General features: G+C 27.5%; 1 protein-coding gene across 1 annotated transcript; it reads right to left on the bottom strand.

Annotated features, from left to right (window-relative positions):
• Positions 1 to 6,508: 6,508 nt before the first annotated feature.
• LOC103570559 (poly [ADP-ribose] polymerase) lies at positions 6,509 to 15,909 on the bottom strand. Its single transcript, XM_014439613.2, has 6 exons — positions 15,850 to 15,909; positions 13,772 to 14,272; positions 10,808 to 10,885; positions 10,533 to 10,714; positions 10,229 to 10,370; positions 6,509 to 9,065 (listed from the first exon to the last, which is right to left on the bottom strand). The coding sequence occupies exons 4-6, from the start codon at positions 10,683 to 10,685 to the stop codon at positions 7,129 to 7,131; spliced, it is 2,232 nt and encodes a 743-aa protein (XP_014295099.1). The 5' UTR covers positions 10,686 to 10,714; positions 10,808 to 10,885; positions 13,772 to 14,272; positions 15,850 to 15,909; the 3' UTR covers positions 6,509 to 7,128.
• Positions 15,910 to 16,594: the final 685 nt, after the last annotated feature.

The following is a 16,594-nucleotide window of genomic DNA, read 5'->3' as shown; positions in this document are numbered from 1 at the left end:
TTTCTGTACATATATAAATTTATAAATACATTAATTTCTATAGAGAAAAAAAATTTAACTTTAATCAATAATTTTTTTTTTCAAAATTAGATTCTTGTTCCAAGTCATGGTTTCTTAATTCAAGAAAATATTTACTTACATCAAAACAAGAAAATTATTCATTCAAGTATTTAAATCTCATTCAAAAAAATTTATTCCTTTATCAAAAATTATAAAATTTTGAACGAAATTTTTTTGTTCTTAAAGCAATAACGAAAAATTGTCCCAAGAATATCATTCTCTTACATTCCAATTTTATTTTTAAAAACATTGACTTTAGGTGGGATTGAACTCGCGTTCTTTGAGTTACAAAACTTGTCTGCTTTCCACTAGGCTGACATAAGCCCAAAATATTACTGTAATATTTTAATGATAAAGACTAAAAACCGTATAGAGGTCTAAATTCTCCATAGTTTTGACGGGTGGGCGTATTTAAAAATCAAGAGACTTTCTTGAACTGAGTTCTTACCACTCTTATTTCAAGTCAGTAATACAGTTTGAAATTTTTGAATCACGAATTTTTTTATATCTAACAAAATTATGCATACTTGGGTCAAGAATTCAAAATTATCAATCGAAGAATTTTTGTTTGAATCACGAATATAAATTTTAAGAAAAAAATATTCTTGAACCAAGAATTTTTTTTTTTTCGTAATATTCTTGGCTCAAGTGAATTGTGTTTTTTAGTGAACACAGAAAAAAAGGATTTCTCAGAGCTAAAAATTTCTACTTGTCCCCAGAAATTTTTTATAGCCCTAAGAAAGTTTTTGTCTTTAATTCATAATACAAAATATTTCTTGCGCCAAGAAACCCTTTTTTTCTGTGTAGTAACAAAAGTAAAATGAATTACTTAAAAAAAAAATTCTATGGATGTATTACACTGTGAAAAATTTCCAACAAATTTTACTATGGGTGCATTGTAAACCCGGACCATAAGAAAACTGGTACAAAATTTACAAGTGTCCCATAGTAAACGATATGCGCAGACGACACGATTGGGACCTATGCGCATACGTTTACTATGGGACACTTGTAAATTTTGTACCAGTTTTCTTATGGTCCGGGTTTACAATGCACCCATGGTAAAATTTAATAGAAATTTTTCACAGTGTAATGTTGAGAATATGAATATCATATTAAACAGCTTAAATTATTAATAACTCGATAAAATAGATAGAGCTAATATAAGAGTGATATAATCGAATGGATAAACAAGTGTAAATTAATCGCAAGGGTGCACTTGAAAAAGGGTTGGTGGACAAATATTTATGAATCTCTGTCAGTAAGCTATGTAGGGTGTGAAAACATGAAATCCCGCATGACAAAACGATCAACCTGCTCCCCTAAGTCTATATAATGTTAACTGTATATATCTACGTGTTGAAATATTCCCCTCCCTTATTTTTACGACATATGCCGTACTTTTGATATTCACTCACTCACTCATTCAGTCTCTCAAAATGGATTTTAATATGATAATCCGACTCTTCTGCCTTGGATTACCGAGCTCTTTTTTATTTTATTATCACTTTATACTCAGGGAATACTGAATAGTCTATTTATATAGACTGCATATATACACATAAATATATGACTCAAAAATTCAAGGGGCAAATAATTATAGATTTCATCAATTTTTATATAGACCCCTAACGTATATTGATGGATCATCTCTATCTTATGAATTTCGCTTTTTTTTTTCTGAACTCTAGGGACTTCAATTTTTCTGTCCCTTGGGAAAATTATGATTATAATAATTCTATTAAAATTTCTTTCATATATCATCTTAAATAGAAAACAAAAGGGAAAATAACCATTGAAATTTTTAATAAAAGCTTTAAAGTTCGATAGTAAAAGAGTTTTGTGTTGCCATTTTACCATTTCTGTCATCAGTTTTATGTAAAAATATTTCAGTTATCGGGGTTAAATAAAAGTCAATTAAGATTCCAATAAATAATTTATCATAGAAATAATTATATTTAATTATTAATAGATCTTTAAATTTTTGGTCTTGTGTTAAAGTGTAATATTCGTTAAATTTAATCTTCTATCTATTAATCGAGATTCAAACAGATCAAAAAAATCTATTAAAAATAATTTATTATATTTTTCCCAAATGATAATTCGTATAGTTCTCATTACTTTAAAAATTTATTGGAAATAAATTCGCAAATACTGTTTTTTTTAATTTTATATGGACAATTTTTATAATTAGGGGAAGGGGGAGGGCAAAATAGACCCCAAAATTTAGGGGGGCCCATTTGCCCCCCCCTATTAACCCGGATCAAAAAATTTATAGTTACATGATTATATGCAATTCATTTCTAAATATAATAATATGTAATTATATAAGTATATATAATGCTTTTTTATATGTAATCATATATAATTGTATATAATTATATGTAATTGTGTGTAATTATATACGATAATGTCATTTTACAGAAACTAATTTTTTAGTAATCCATGAAAAAAATGTAAAATTAAAAAATAAATAACTATAAAAAAATATATATTATTACATATAATTATACGTAATTATATTGGGCCATTTTTCACATATAATTATATATAAGTATATATAATGATTTTTTATGTGTAATCATACATAAATTAAGTATAATTGTATATAATTATATACGATAATGTCATTTTATAGAAACTAATTTTGAAATTACGTAATAGATCAATACATATCACACACATCACTATAAAATACATACATTCTAAATGGCAAAAAGTCTCTAATTTATTTAAAATCTCTGAAAACTGTGTAAAATTAAAATATGAATAATTATATGTTATTACATATAATTATATTGGGCCATTTTTCACATATAATTATATACAATTACATATAATTATATCTAATTTTTCTTACCCGGGAATACTTATAAGTATACGTCATTGCCATCCAATTCATTTTTTTTCGTTTATATATTTTATTGAGATGTCTTATATTTTTTCAAATTATTTCGTATTGATGTTTAGTTAATTAAATATTGATGGCTTTGCAAAAATAATAATACTTTTTTGACTATTTAAAAAAAAATCTAACAAATTGCGTTAGATCTTTTCTGAGCAATCTATTGAATAATAAAAATCTCATGTCTCAAGTTTGTAGTTTTTAAGTTATCAACGATCCAAAGAAAATCATTTCATTTTATGGGAATAGAATTATTCATTCAACATATAAATGTATATATTTAAATTTTTATTCTTATATATTTATATTTTAAAACGACGCCATCTTATTTCCTAATTCGCAGGAACGAGCGCAATAAACTGGAATCAAGAGGGTTGGACGGGCGAATGATACTCTGGAATTCCCCCAGGTAACTTTTAGCTCTCACTCCTTAAAAAGATTCCAGTGTGTAATGCTACTGATGTCGAAGAATGGCAGAAACAAAGAAAAGAAAGCGGGAAGATGGAAAAACATCAATAGGCAAAATGATGAAAAAAAAAAAAGTTCAACACAAAAGAATAGAGCAGAATAAAATAAAAGTGAAAAGACGAAAATTTCATTAAAATCGTCCAAGAGGGAAAACAAATGGCCTCAATCATTCCGCTAGCGCAAAAGTCACCCTCTGCAGTCGTGTAAGTTTAATATTTAAAATGTGATTTGTACCAAGCCACCGACACCGAAGAGACCCGATGAAAAGATAAAATAAAAAACGCTTTCATACTCAAATTGAATACGTTTTTTTTTTTTTTTTTGGAGTTCTGATAACTGAAGAATGTATTGACAAGTGAAATATTGTTGTTATTGGAGACAACATGATATACAAACGCTAGATATGTTATTCGATGAATATATAAATATGATGTTATATATTTTAGATGAAATTTGTTTGAAAACAAAGTGATGTCATAGTTATGACTAGAATTTATGATTAGAATTTATGATTAATTATGATTAGAAATTGGAGAAAAATTTTGTGATAACTGAAATATTAACTCATGATAAGCTTAACATAATCAGATACCTTCCCTGATAACATGAGTTGATCGTGAAAAAGTTGGTCATTCATTAGTTTCCGACCAACTTGACAACAAGTTATCGACAACTTCAGCTTTTGCAACTTTTGGCTTCAAGTTACCGCCAACTTTCTCAGAAAGTTGGCGCCAGTATGGAGTCGCAATTGGAATGCAAGTTTCTGAGGAAATTGAAAGGAAACTTACCGTCAACTTATGGTTGCCAACTTTTGCAAGCAACTTTTGCTACCAACTTTCTCAGAAAGTGACCGTCAACTTTTTGGATTTACAACTTTTGCCACCAACTTTCTCAGAAAATGTCTATCAACTATTGGAGGTACCAACTGTTGGCGGTCAACTTGGTGTCCAGTTGCGGCTGCAAGTTTCTCACCAACTTGGCCAGCAGGGTTGATAGCCAAACTGGTAGCAAGCTACCGATAACCTAGTGCAGCAACTTATCATCAAGTTGGCTGTAAAAAGTCGCCAACTTTCTGAGAAAGTTGGTGGCAAAAGTTGGCATTCCGTTAGTTGACCGAAAGTTGTCTTTCAAATTTTCTCAGAAAGATGGTAACAACTTGTAGTCAACAGCTACAAAAGCTGAAAGTTGTCGTCAACCTGATTGCAACTAACTGACAGCAACTTTCTGAGCAGAACGTCTTGCTATCAGGGTAAAAGAGCGAATTGCTGCAGGGAGATAAAAAAACTTCTGCGTTATCGACAATAGGGCTCTAGGACTAAAGATAGGGGATCAAACTTACCGTGATAGTCAGACTTCCTGGTCAGAAAGTTGCTGTCAATTAGCTGCGATCAAGTTGATGACAATTTATCGGCAACTTCAGCCTTTGTAACTTTTGACTACAAGTTGTTACCAACTTTCTGGGAAAATTAATGGCAATTTTCCGTCAATTAATGGAATTTTAGTTGGCGAGTTTCGTTGACAATGATAACAAATATTAGAAGGTTATCATTTGTTTCATTTAATTTATCATACTTTATTGATAAAGAAATTAAATTCGTATCAGAAGTCAATAATTCTATAGTCAGTTGGAAAGTTTGGAAAAATAGTATTTCAATACTTACTTGCGATCACTGAAAAATTCGAAAATGTGTAAATGAGTAATAAAAATTTGAATATTCAATTAATAGATATATGTTTTTATTTACCACTATTTATAATTGAATGTCAATACAAAATGACATAGTGATAAGTGCTAACAAAATACAGCAAGTTTTTGACAGAAGCTATTATTTATAGATAAAATACATTGTGAATTATAAATTAAAATTTTTTTTTTTTAAAATTTCATAATATAATATTGAATTTCCAGAAAGTTTTTTCATACGAATCAAAGATACATTTAATTAAAAAATCCGAAGGTGCACACTTCAAACACTCACGCTAAAATAAAAATGTTGCTTAGATATTATTTTATTTTAACCATTTCTGCGCCGAAAGTTTCAATTCCTGCTTTTTTTAGAGGGAAAAAAGTTGTACTTTTGTTTGATAAGAAAATAAATGATCAAAATTAGCGCATAAGCCATTCTTCCTATAAACAGAAGCCAAAAATTTTTTTTGTCTTCCATTTTGCACTGTGGCACTGTATAGAGTAATAAGGTAAATGTCCCAATACCGGAACAACACCCAATACCGGAACGATTTGATAATCATTATATTATATTTCAACTCGTACGCGATGAAACTAAATAAAACTTTCTTTATTTGAAACCTTAATCTTTCAATTAAAAAATAAAATATAAAATAGATTTTAGAAAATATTTAAAATATGAAAAAAAAATGTTAATTAGAGCAATAGGCTCGGATTCATAACTTTTTCATGTCTCTTAATGGTTTTGCTAAGAAATCAGTCAATGGTCTTAAGCTTATAGAAAATGCATAAAATTACTTTTCAATAATCTTTTTTTTTGTATATGCATCTTGAATGACATAAAATTCAAGAAAACATATTAAAAATATGAAAAAAATAGTATTATTATATTAATTTTACTGTTCATCTATTGGTATACCAAAATGAACCCGTGCCCAGTACCGGAACAGCCAATCATATTAATGTTATCGATAGACATTAACGGTGAGTTTTATTGACTTGCTAAATCAAGTACAATATTAATTATTACTGGAGCCCTAATATTTAATGCAGTATGTATGATTGTTATAAAAAATAGATTAAGTATAGATAAACTCTAATTTAAATCATAAAAAATAAATTTTTATTTTCAGTTTTTTTTTTTTTTTAATTATTTTTCTAGTATAACCTCAAATGATTTATTTTGTTTCTATTCTTTAGTTCAAAATATTTATTTTCATTAAATATTCAATCATTTTTAAATTTTAAATACATTTTACATTATGGGTGTGATATAGCAGACATCAGACAAATTCAAAATTATTAATAAATCGAGTAAATAATTAAAAATATAAAATTTTAAAAAATGCAAATTCAAAAAATTTTGAAATTAATAGTGCTTTTTTTGTAAATATTATTTTTTTAATTATTTATCTTATTTATTTATAATTTTAAAGTTCTCTGACTTCAGCTACATTCATACTCGTTTTACATTAATATTATTTAATAATTATTAATATTTTCACCATGAATAAATGCAAAAAATAACTTATTTTATTTACTGTTCCGGTATTAGGACAACCGAATTCCCGTATTGGGACACGGCTATTTCAGCGTTCCGGTATTGGGTCTTTTGGGTGTCATAGAAAAATTTTTTTTTTTTATATTAAATTTAAGAAAAATGAACTAATTTGATTATTTTTGAATTGGTAAATGTCTATTCTATATGATGTAATAAATTATTTTGGTTTATAATTTATTTGAATATTTTTAAAACGATAAAAATCAGTCATATACCCTCCGTGGTTCCGGTATTGGGACATTTACCTTATTGACAAAAAAATAAGAGTGTATACCAAAAATATGTAAGAGAGAGTAAAATGTATCCGATTCCACATAGAGAAAAAAAAAGAGAGACATACGGACGACAAATTTATAAAAAATCTTGCAGAAAATTTATCAACTTTCGTTAATATCTATTGAATGACGGGGATTTTTTTCCGTCTTTGAAAAGTACAAAATTAAAGCTTTAAAATCCAAAGTTATGGCTTTCATTGACATCATAATTGTATTCTACTTGAACAAGATATATTAATTTGACTTGATCTGAATCATAAACGACGTATTCATTATGGTGCAAGTTATTGGGATCATTAATATAATTAACCATTGTTCCGCAAGGAACTTCTATATCTCCAGGAATCGTAAACGATTCAGAAGGGTTTGGCGAAATGTTACCTGTGCTCAGAATCGAGTCATATCCATCGGGGTTTATAGAATCATTTTTCTTGCATTCTTTTATTTTACCTAGTGCGACTTCACATAACAACAATATACCTACTGAATTTTGGGATTGGGTACCAGAAAACTTTGCTGCTTTAGAAACTATATCAGTAAAATAGATGCCTTCCCCAAATGTAACTCCCGTGACATGAGCTTCAGGCGGCAATATTCTGAAACCGTTTAATAGAATACCAGGTATATTAGTCAGATTAGTCCCATGCCAGAGCCATTTTTTATTTCCAAGAGTATTCGATCGTTCTTCATACTTTTTATGATAAATATGTTTTTTAAGTGAAAATATCTCTGAAATTTTTATTTTATAATTATTATGCCGACGTGAATGTGTATTGCTGACGTACTGATGAATTATTTGAAAATTCTCGTCGTCTTGACGAAGCACTTCTATTTCTACATTCAACTTTCGATAAAAGATTTCCAATGGATTTCTGTTGTCTTCTACTTGAGGATTATTAAAATTACATGGAACATTCATTTGTTTCAAGGAGTTTAATTTTATTAACTCGCTTTCATACTTTGCTAAATCATCTATTATTGGAGGTCGTTGCTTACCAAATGCATGTGGTATCAATGAATAATATTCATTAGACCGATCTATCAGCTTGAATATCTTTTCATCACTTTCATGGCCAACAATAAGTGAGTGAATTTCCTCTAAAGTTGTTTCAGCTATTCCAATATGGCGTTCCGATGCTTTTACAATCGGTATTTCATTTAAGTTAATATGGAACTCGTTCATAAATTCTTCTTTCAAAATATTTTTATCATAAATAAGATTCATTAGCATTGCAATTGGATTTGTTGGGATACTATTTATTTTATCGATCCTATTTTGAAAATTAATGTCAACATCAATTTCAATGTACTTCTTCCGTTTTGAAATGGCTGTTTCATATTTTTCAAAACATTCATTTAGCGTCAGTGGTGTAAGCATTTTTTCACCCATGTGTGTTCCTATTCTTCCCCACCTTTGAAGAAGCCAATATTTCTCATCTCTGAAGTGTTTGCGAATTTCGAGGTGGTAATACCTATTTTTATTTAGTTGAAGATCAGTTTGTATAAAAAGTTTTGAATATATTACGCCTTGATTATCTTGAAAAATCGTAGTGTAAGCTCCGATTTCGCTGTTTGATCGTAGTATTACAATACTATTAGTTTCATCAATTTCATCGACGACCGCACTTGCAGAATTGTCTAAAAATAGTCTTTCTCCAATTCGACATTCGTAATCTTGAAAAAATTGCGATTTTACCATTACTCTCGGCGGCAACTCAAATTGAGATCTGGTTGGTTTGTAAATAATATTCAAACATCTTGCCCGTGTCATTCTACAACCCATACATTTATACCCAATGTTCGGTTCAAATACTAAATATCCATCTACATGCCGATGACTGAAATTGCACTTTTCCAGTTTTCCGAATAACATACGATCAGTGACTTCGTTCAATAGAGTAGCTCTTTCGCTATAACGTAATTCACCATCTTGCAAATATCTATGTTCATAGGGATAATATTGAGAATTAAATTCCATCATATCGATCAATTCGCTGTCACTTAATACGTTTAATTCATCTCTTAATTGAAAAAACCGAACGTTCTGTTCTCTTCGAAGATCATCATAATTGAAGTTGATGTTTTCTATTGGTAGGGCGTTATTGTCACCTGTTGATAAATAATAATGAACCTTCAACTATATTTTTAAAATAACCTTTTGAACCAACAGTACAGTACACGGAAAAAATTAGATCACACGAAAAAAAAGTCTCATCGTCATGACAAAAATTAAGTAACGGATGAAATTGTATCGTAGTTAAAAAGTGAATTTATGAGAATGCATGATATAAATTATGAAAATATCTTAGCTTATTACAAAAAAATTTTTAAATGCTAAAAATTTCTTTTGTTACTTTAACAAATCAATTTTTCTAGTATAACACAACTTTTTTGTTGCAATTATAAATGATTTTTAAGCGCAACAAACAATTTGCAAATTCTAGTTTGAAACTTCAAATTTTCAGATCGTCAGTTCAATTATGATTACCTGAAAACTGTTAGTGATAAAAAAAACATTGAAAGGAGGATTTGAACATTAGAAAATTGAAGCTCCAATTCGCTTGTTTTTAGTAGATTTCATAGAAATCTATCTTTTGCATTTGTCCTCATGGTGGAATTTTTAAAGAATTTTGCCATAATCTATCATAATTCATCGAGTAGGTTCCAAAAATACCATTGGCTCAAAAGTTTATACATGTATGTATATATATATGTAATATAACGCGTCATGTTACGACGATAGCGGCCACAATTTTTAACGGATCTTAATGAAACTTGACACTCTTATTCTATGAACGATTATCACGGTTAAGTTCGAAGATGAGCAAAATCGGTCAACTCGTTTAGAAATGGTGGATATTCGAAATTTCAAAAATAACGAAAAATCCTACTTTTTCGACATATTTCGTAAATAACTTTTTAACGGGTATATCTATCCTCATTATGTAAAAAGAACTTGATAGCCGATAGAAAAGCTATATTTTTCTTTTTTTATTTTTTGGTTTACGATAATTGTTCCATTTTTAATAAGGGTTCAAAGTCACATAATTGACTCATGTTGTTATGGTGATAATGCCATTGTTTATATCAAAAAAAAAATTTTTATGGGTGATTATTAAATTGTATATATATATATAAATCTATTTCCATTTCGGATGCCGAATGGCCTTTTTTTTTGTTCTACAACCATTTTTGGCAAAATTTTTCAGTATCCTTCAATTTTCGCAACCAGTGTAATATAAAATAATAATGCACAGTGTACAAATACATACCAATAATTCCTCTTATCAGTTGTTGATCATCCCATCGAATGTTATCTAGATTCGAAATTTTCCGTACTGTAATCTGATTGTCATGTTTCAGAATACATGAAATATGAAACCATTTGCTCATAGCTCCATCATACAGATGACTCTGTTTAAAAAATATTTATGTTAAATATATATTAACTTAACGAAAACGTTTTTAAGTTTAAAAAGCTGAAAAATATTTATGCTTTTAGAGCTTGGAGGAAAACAAGAAATTGAAAATTTTTTTTTAAATAAAACCTCAAATATATAAAAGAATTAAATTTACCAGCTGGATTTCCGCAATCCTCATTGTATCCGGAGATTCAATGTATATTCTGCAGTATCTACACTTGCTACGCCTATTATTATCATTATTTGGAATATATTCAATTTTATATGGTAAATATCTATTCATGATTGGATAATTTGTGGATAGCATAATGAAGTAGTATGTTACCTTTAGTTGTACTAAAATGAAAAAAATATTATGTTTTTAGTATCATTAAATAATTCGATAATGTAAAAGTTTGCAATAAATTTAAGATTAATCATGATTTATACTTTAAAAAAATTAAAGTGTCAGTGAAGTCTCTCTCGGTCAACTATTATACTCCACAGTAGAGTAGTAGTCCAGTTGGTCTGGAAATAAAATAGAATTAGAAATGATAATCTTTTTAATTAGTATATTTTTATCATATCTCACGTTACGTCAAAAATATGATACACACAGAGAAATTTTTAGTAAAAATTACCCAAAAAATTTGATACTGTAAGGACATGTGGTAAATATCTAAATTTTTCGGGTTTTTACACAGGTTATTGTCCATTTACCTCACTAATCAGTGCCGAGAATGTTAATATACGAAAATATAATACACAAAGTGAATGGATATGCCTTAATCACTAGATAAATGAACAATAGATTGAAACACAGTTGTTTCATACAAATATAATAGCTGTCAACCCGTATGAAAATAACATATATGGTCAAAATATATGTAAAAATAAATGATAAATATCAGAAAATATATGTGGCCAATTTAACTATATTTTCTGATATATTTTTTTTTTATATTAAAAAATATAATATTCATCATATGAGAGTCCTTATATGTTTAGCATATATAAAATATATATGTCAATCATATACAAAAAATATATTTTTATCATATATGAAAATATATATTCTTGTCATATGCGAAAACTATATTTTTTTCATACATAAAAATATATATTACTATCATATACGAAAAATAGACTTTGATCATATATAAAAACATATATTTATATTGTGTATGGAAAAAAAAGTTTCTTATTCGTATGACCAACTCCAATTAAATTAGATCTAAATTTTAATATACTCTTTAAATTGCAGATAAAATTTTCAAAATTAGTTAATTTGATGTGAATATATAATATCTCCATAAGCATATACATTAACCGAATAAGATATATGCTAAAATATAACAAAGAAAATATATGGTGCCATATATAATATAAATTATATTCTACCATATATTTCGTTTCATATAAAAATGTTATATTTTTTGAATACAAAAGGAAATATATCAATACAATATATTATAAGGTAAATATAAATGTATATATAGCTTCATATAAACAACATATAAGTTACATATATGAAATACATATATTTGCTACTGTATATAATTTTATATTAAATCGGCCAAAATCGCTATATGATTTTTTATAATATACAATATACTGTATCATATATTTTTTTATCGCTAATATATCGCGTTACTAAAACTAAAAGGGCGTATCTCAAAATATACGCCCTTTTGGTTCTGCAGAACCAAAAGGGCGTATAAAATTTTTTTTTTTTGCTCCAATCAATGTAAAAATATTAAAAACATTAAAATCTATGGAAAAAACGAAAAAAAAAATTTTTTTGTTTTATGCCCTTTTGGTTTTAAGCAAAAATTTTTTTAAAGTCATAAGGGCGTATCCTATTTTTTCGGTTTATTATTAATTATAGGTCAGAGTAAGAAAAAAAATTGCAAGGGTAATAAGAATTATCACTCCACAACTTAATTTATCTGAACAATTATTTATTTAAGTAAAAAACCAAGTTTCTTTATTTAATTTTGATCGAATCTTAAGTTTGTCACAATTTTTTAAATTCAACAATTGATGTAAAAAATATGTATCATTCGAGAACGAAAAAAATTCATCTAAAAAATTCTAAATTCTATGAGTGCTGTGAAATTTAATTTAATCAAATTAAAAAAATGCACATTTAGATTGTTCAATTTTTCAAAGGTGCATTTTTTCATTTTTCAATCAAGGTTTCATTTTCTGTTTCTTGTTTTTTTTTTCTTTTTATTTTCGAAAATCAATTGCCGCCGTTCTTGAGAATTGTTATGGTTCTAGAATACCAATATATCGAAGCAAGTTTAATGACCTAAATCATTTTTGTGCATCAGGCACCGTCCCACAAAAATATTATCAATATTATTAAAGATTAATTTTCAGCGATGGTAATAGTTTATAAATTTTTTTATTATTGTCAAGTTATGTTCTAAAAAAAATAAAAAAAATTTTTTTTTATACTCTTAGGTACAGATGATCCTGAAGATGGAGACGTTATAGGACTAATACCCTAATGAATTTATTTTTTCTCTATTTTTTATTTGTTTTTTCACTTAAATAAATATTTGTTCATATAAATTAAATTGTGGAGTGATAATTTTTATTACCCTGGCAATTTTTTTTTTTACTCTTACCTATAATTGATAATAAATCGAAAAAACAGGATACGCCCTTATGATTTTAAAAAAATTTTTTCTTAAAACCAAAAAGGCGTAAAACGAAAAAAAAAATTTCTTTCGTTTTTTCAATAGATTTTAATGTTGTGAACATTTTTACATTGATTGGAGCAAAAAAGTTTTTTTATACGCCCTTTTGGTTCTGCAGAACCAAAAGGACGTATATTTTGAGATACGCCCTTATGGTTTTAGTAACGCGATATATGATTTTATATATTTTAACCATACATTGGTTTTTCATACGGGAAGATACAAAACTTGGATAATATTCATGAAGATGTAAAATTTTGTTGATTAAAATTCAAAAGAATTTACTTTTACTGGGTTAGTAGACGATCTACCTGAATATACTATTTTTTTTAATTAAAAATATTTATTGTAAATGTAATTAATAGAATTTAAATAGGAATTATAATAATTGCATTCAATTAAAAATAATTCAATTGTAAATTTAAGATAAATTCGAATAATTTAAATGATATTCTCTACTATTGAATATAGTTTAAAATTTTACTATAACTAGATGATAACTTTTACTATGAAATTCTCTCAGTATACGAATATTTTTATTATTTAAGAAAAAATATACCAAAATACAAGAGGGACACAAATACGACAATATCGAAAAATAGTAAATGTAAAGAAAAAGGTATAAATCATGCAGATGCTTTATACTTAACTTGAAAAGAAATGGGAAAATACACAATAAGTGATTATGATATTTTTAAAAACTTACCTTAAACAGGTTTAGGTAAGGTGTCAAGGCACCAGCAGTAGCAACACAGGACACTTATTTATGACGCACTATCAAAATGTATTAAAATTTATAAATGTTCATGTTTTAAAATCTTCGCGTTCTCGCGGTAAGATATTTTTTATAACAAAATTTACTATTTATTCAAATTTTTTTGCTTTTTACACGGCAATATAATTTCAAATCTTCGCGTATGTTCGCGGTAATATATTTTTCTTTGATAATGTGTATCGTGTTAAAATTCACTTTGCAAGTAAAATGATTAAAATAGAGATGAAATTTAATTAGATGTTGATATTAGTTCACATTTACAACGATTAAAGACCGATTCAAAGACCTGGGCTCACGTTACTGAATGCTCAATCGGGATATCAATCCTCTAGCTCAGAACACCGTCAAGTGACTGGAGTTCTATATGGTTCGAAGTTTGATGCACAAATGAACTGTAAGGAGCTAGAGTCCACGGTATTTGTATATAGTCAACTACTTGAAAAAAAAAAATTCTGGTAGTGGTGGTATAACTTTTCCTATACACTGAGAAAAAAAAGTACAATTTTCGAAACAAAAATTTCTTGGTTCAAGAAATCCGTTCAAAATATTTATTTTATTATTATTAATTATCAATTTCTTGAGAAAAGAGCATCAAATTTATTTTTGATATTATATGAATTTGATATTATATTATGAGTAAACAAAAGAATAGCTTTACTTGAATTAAATAAAAATTATTTCCTTCAATTCTACGAATTCTTGAGACAAAATTATATATTCTTGAAAATTATCAAGAATATATGTTCTTGTGTCTAGTAAATGTTCTTAACAAAAGTATTTTTTTTTCTCAGTGTACGGAAAGACATGGACCAGGCCCATAAGTTCTAGGCCCACGTACACGTGAGTCTCACAGAAAAGCAGCTGTAACAAAGAGGTTGACAACTTCCGCACTTCACTGCCACCGCAGATAGTTTTAGAAATATGTTTTGAGAAGAATGAAGTTCAAGAAAATTGAATATTTATGTGGACTCGCGAGGATCTGACCTTTATTGAAGTCATTCAATATTCAAAGTTATTTTAGTGTTGGATACTGGACGAATAATCTTCTAAGATTATTTGTAAAAAAAAAAATTGAATATAGTACACGGAGAGAAAATTATGGTAACAGTTACAATATATTATGGGAATGGTTCCCATACTGCATGGAACGGCACTCATATATATTATGGTAATCATTCTTATAATTATGGGTATAATTCCCATATGGTATCGGAATAGTTCCTATGGAATCATGGTAATCGTTAACATGTAACTATGATAACGATTACCATAATATTATAGTAATGGTTACCATGATATTATAGTAATGGTTACCATGATATTATAGTAACTATTACCATAATATTATGGCAATTCTTACTATAATATTTAGAAATTATAATAGATTTTTTTTTGTAATAAACCTTTTTTTTTGTATACTTAAAATTTTGTGATATTTTGTAATGTACAAAAAAAACGCTTCTTACAAAAAAAAAATAATTATAATTTCTAAATATTATGGGAATTATTACCATGATATTATGGTAACCATTCCCATACTATTATGGTAACTATTCCCATAATATTATGGTAACGGTTACCATAATATCATGGTAATAATTTCAATACATTATGGGATGGTTATGTATACAACAATATTATAGAAATAGTTACCATAATATATAGGGCTTATTCCCATATACACTTAGCAACCATTACAATGTGGTTATAGGATCGGTTACTATTTGCTTGTGGGAACTATTCCTATGAGCATAGTAATCATTACCATGATTCTTTCACATGCGATATGGAAACTGTTACCTTAATGATAGGAATTGTTCCCATACTTATGGAAACTTTTCCCAGAAAGTATGGGTCTATATCCCATAATCCAAAGTAATCATTACCATAACGGTATGGGATGATATTTCATAAACGTACAAGGAACAGTTACCATAACTTTCTCTCCGTGTAGTATTGAAAATAAGGCTATGGAAACAATTTATTTACTCAGTTTTCTCAATAATTACTTTTACTTTATTTAATCGCAATCGAAAAGAATATCTTACTCATAAGACGTATGCTTTTAGACTAACTAACTTCAACCAACATCTTAGTGACTAACACCATTTATTTGGCCGCATAGGTTCACTTACATATACCTAAAGAATAAACAATATCATCCATTCATTCATCATTCTTAGAATTGATCCTATTTGTTTTTTTTTTTAAACATACTCTTAAACTTAAGATCAAATTTTATTATAAGTTTATATAAATAGTTGAAATATAAATATAAGAGATATTAAATAATATATATAAAAGATTAGTTTTTGTTTAAATAAATTCAGTTAAATAAACCAACAAGTAGTCATGACAATGCATTTGTCTAATATGAATTATAATGCACATCATGGATAATAATACACTCTAAGAATAATTACAATGTGAAAAAAAAAAAATTATTGAAGTGAATAATCAAAAATCAGCTGTTGAATTTATGACTTTTGAGAATTTTAAAAAAACAAGTGTACCAAAGAGTATTATCGAGCTCAACGAGCTCGAAAATGTATTTACAGTAATGTTTCCGAGCATTAGGAACTCGAAAACAGCGCGAAGTTTTGAGGCTGGCCCACATCAGGGTAATATTTATATTCAAATTCAATTTGTCAGATAGGTAATCATTGAAATTTATTTTCTTTAATTGATATCAGAATTTTTATTTAGACGAATCAATGGTACAATTAAAATTCTTAATAATTAAACAATCTTTTA

Source organism: Microplitis demolitor, chromosome 2 (assembly GCF_026212275.2).
Source record: "Microplitis demolitor isolate Queensland-Clemson2020A chromosome 2, iyMicDemo2.1a, whole genome shotgun sequence".
In the NCBI taxonomy this organism is placed as follows: domain Eukaryota; kingdom Metazoa; phylum Arthropoda; class Insecta; order Hymenoptera; family Braconidae; genus Microplitis; species Microplitis demolitor.
This window is presented reverse-complemented; position numbering and strand designations above follow the sequence as displayed.

Excerpts from the sequence above, each read along its gene's own strand:
- LOC103570559 (XM_014439613.2), bottom strand. The coding sequence starts at position 10,685 with ATGCTATCCACAAATTATCCAATCATGAATAGATATTTACCATATAAA. Across the intron at positions 10,371-10,532 it reads GGATTGCGGAAATCCAGCTG|AGTCATCTGTATGATGGAGC; the intron begins GTAAATTTAATT and ends TTTTTTAAACAG. Across the intron at positions 9,066-10,228 it reads ACTGATAAGAGGAATTATTG|GTGACAATAACGCCCTACCA; the intron begins GTATGTATTTGT and ends ATTTATCAACAG.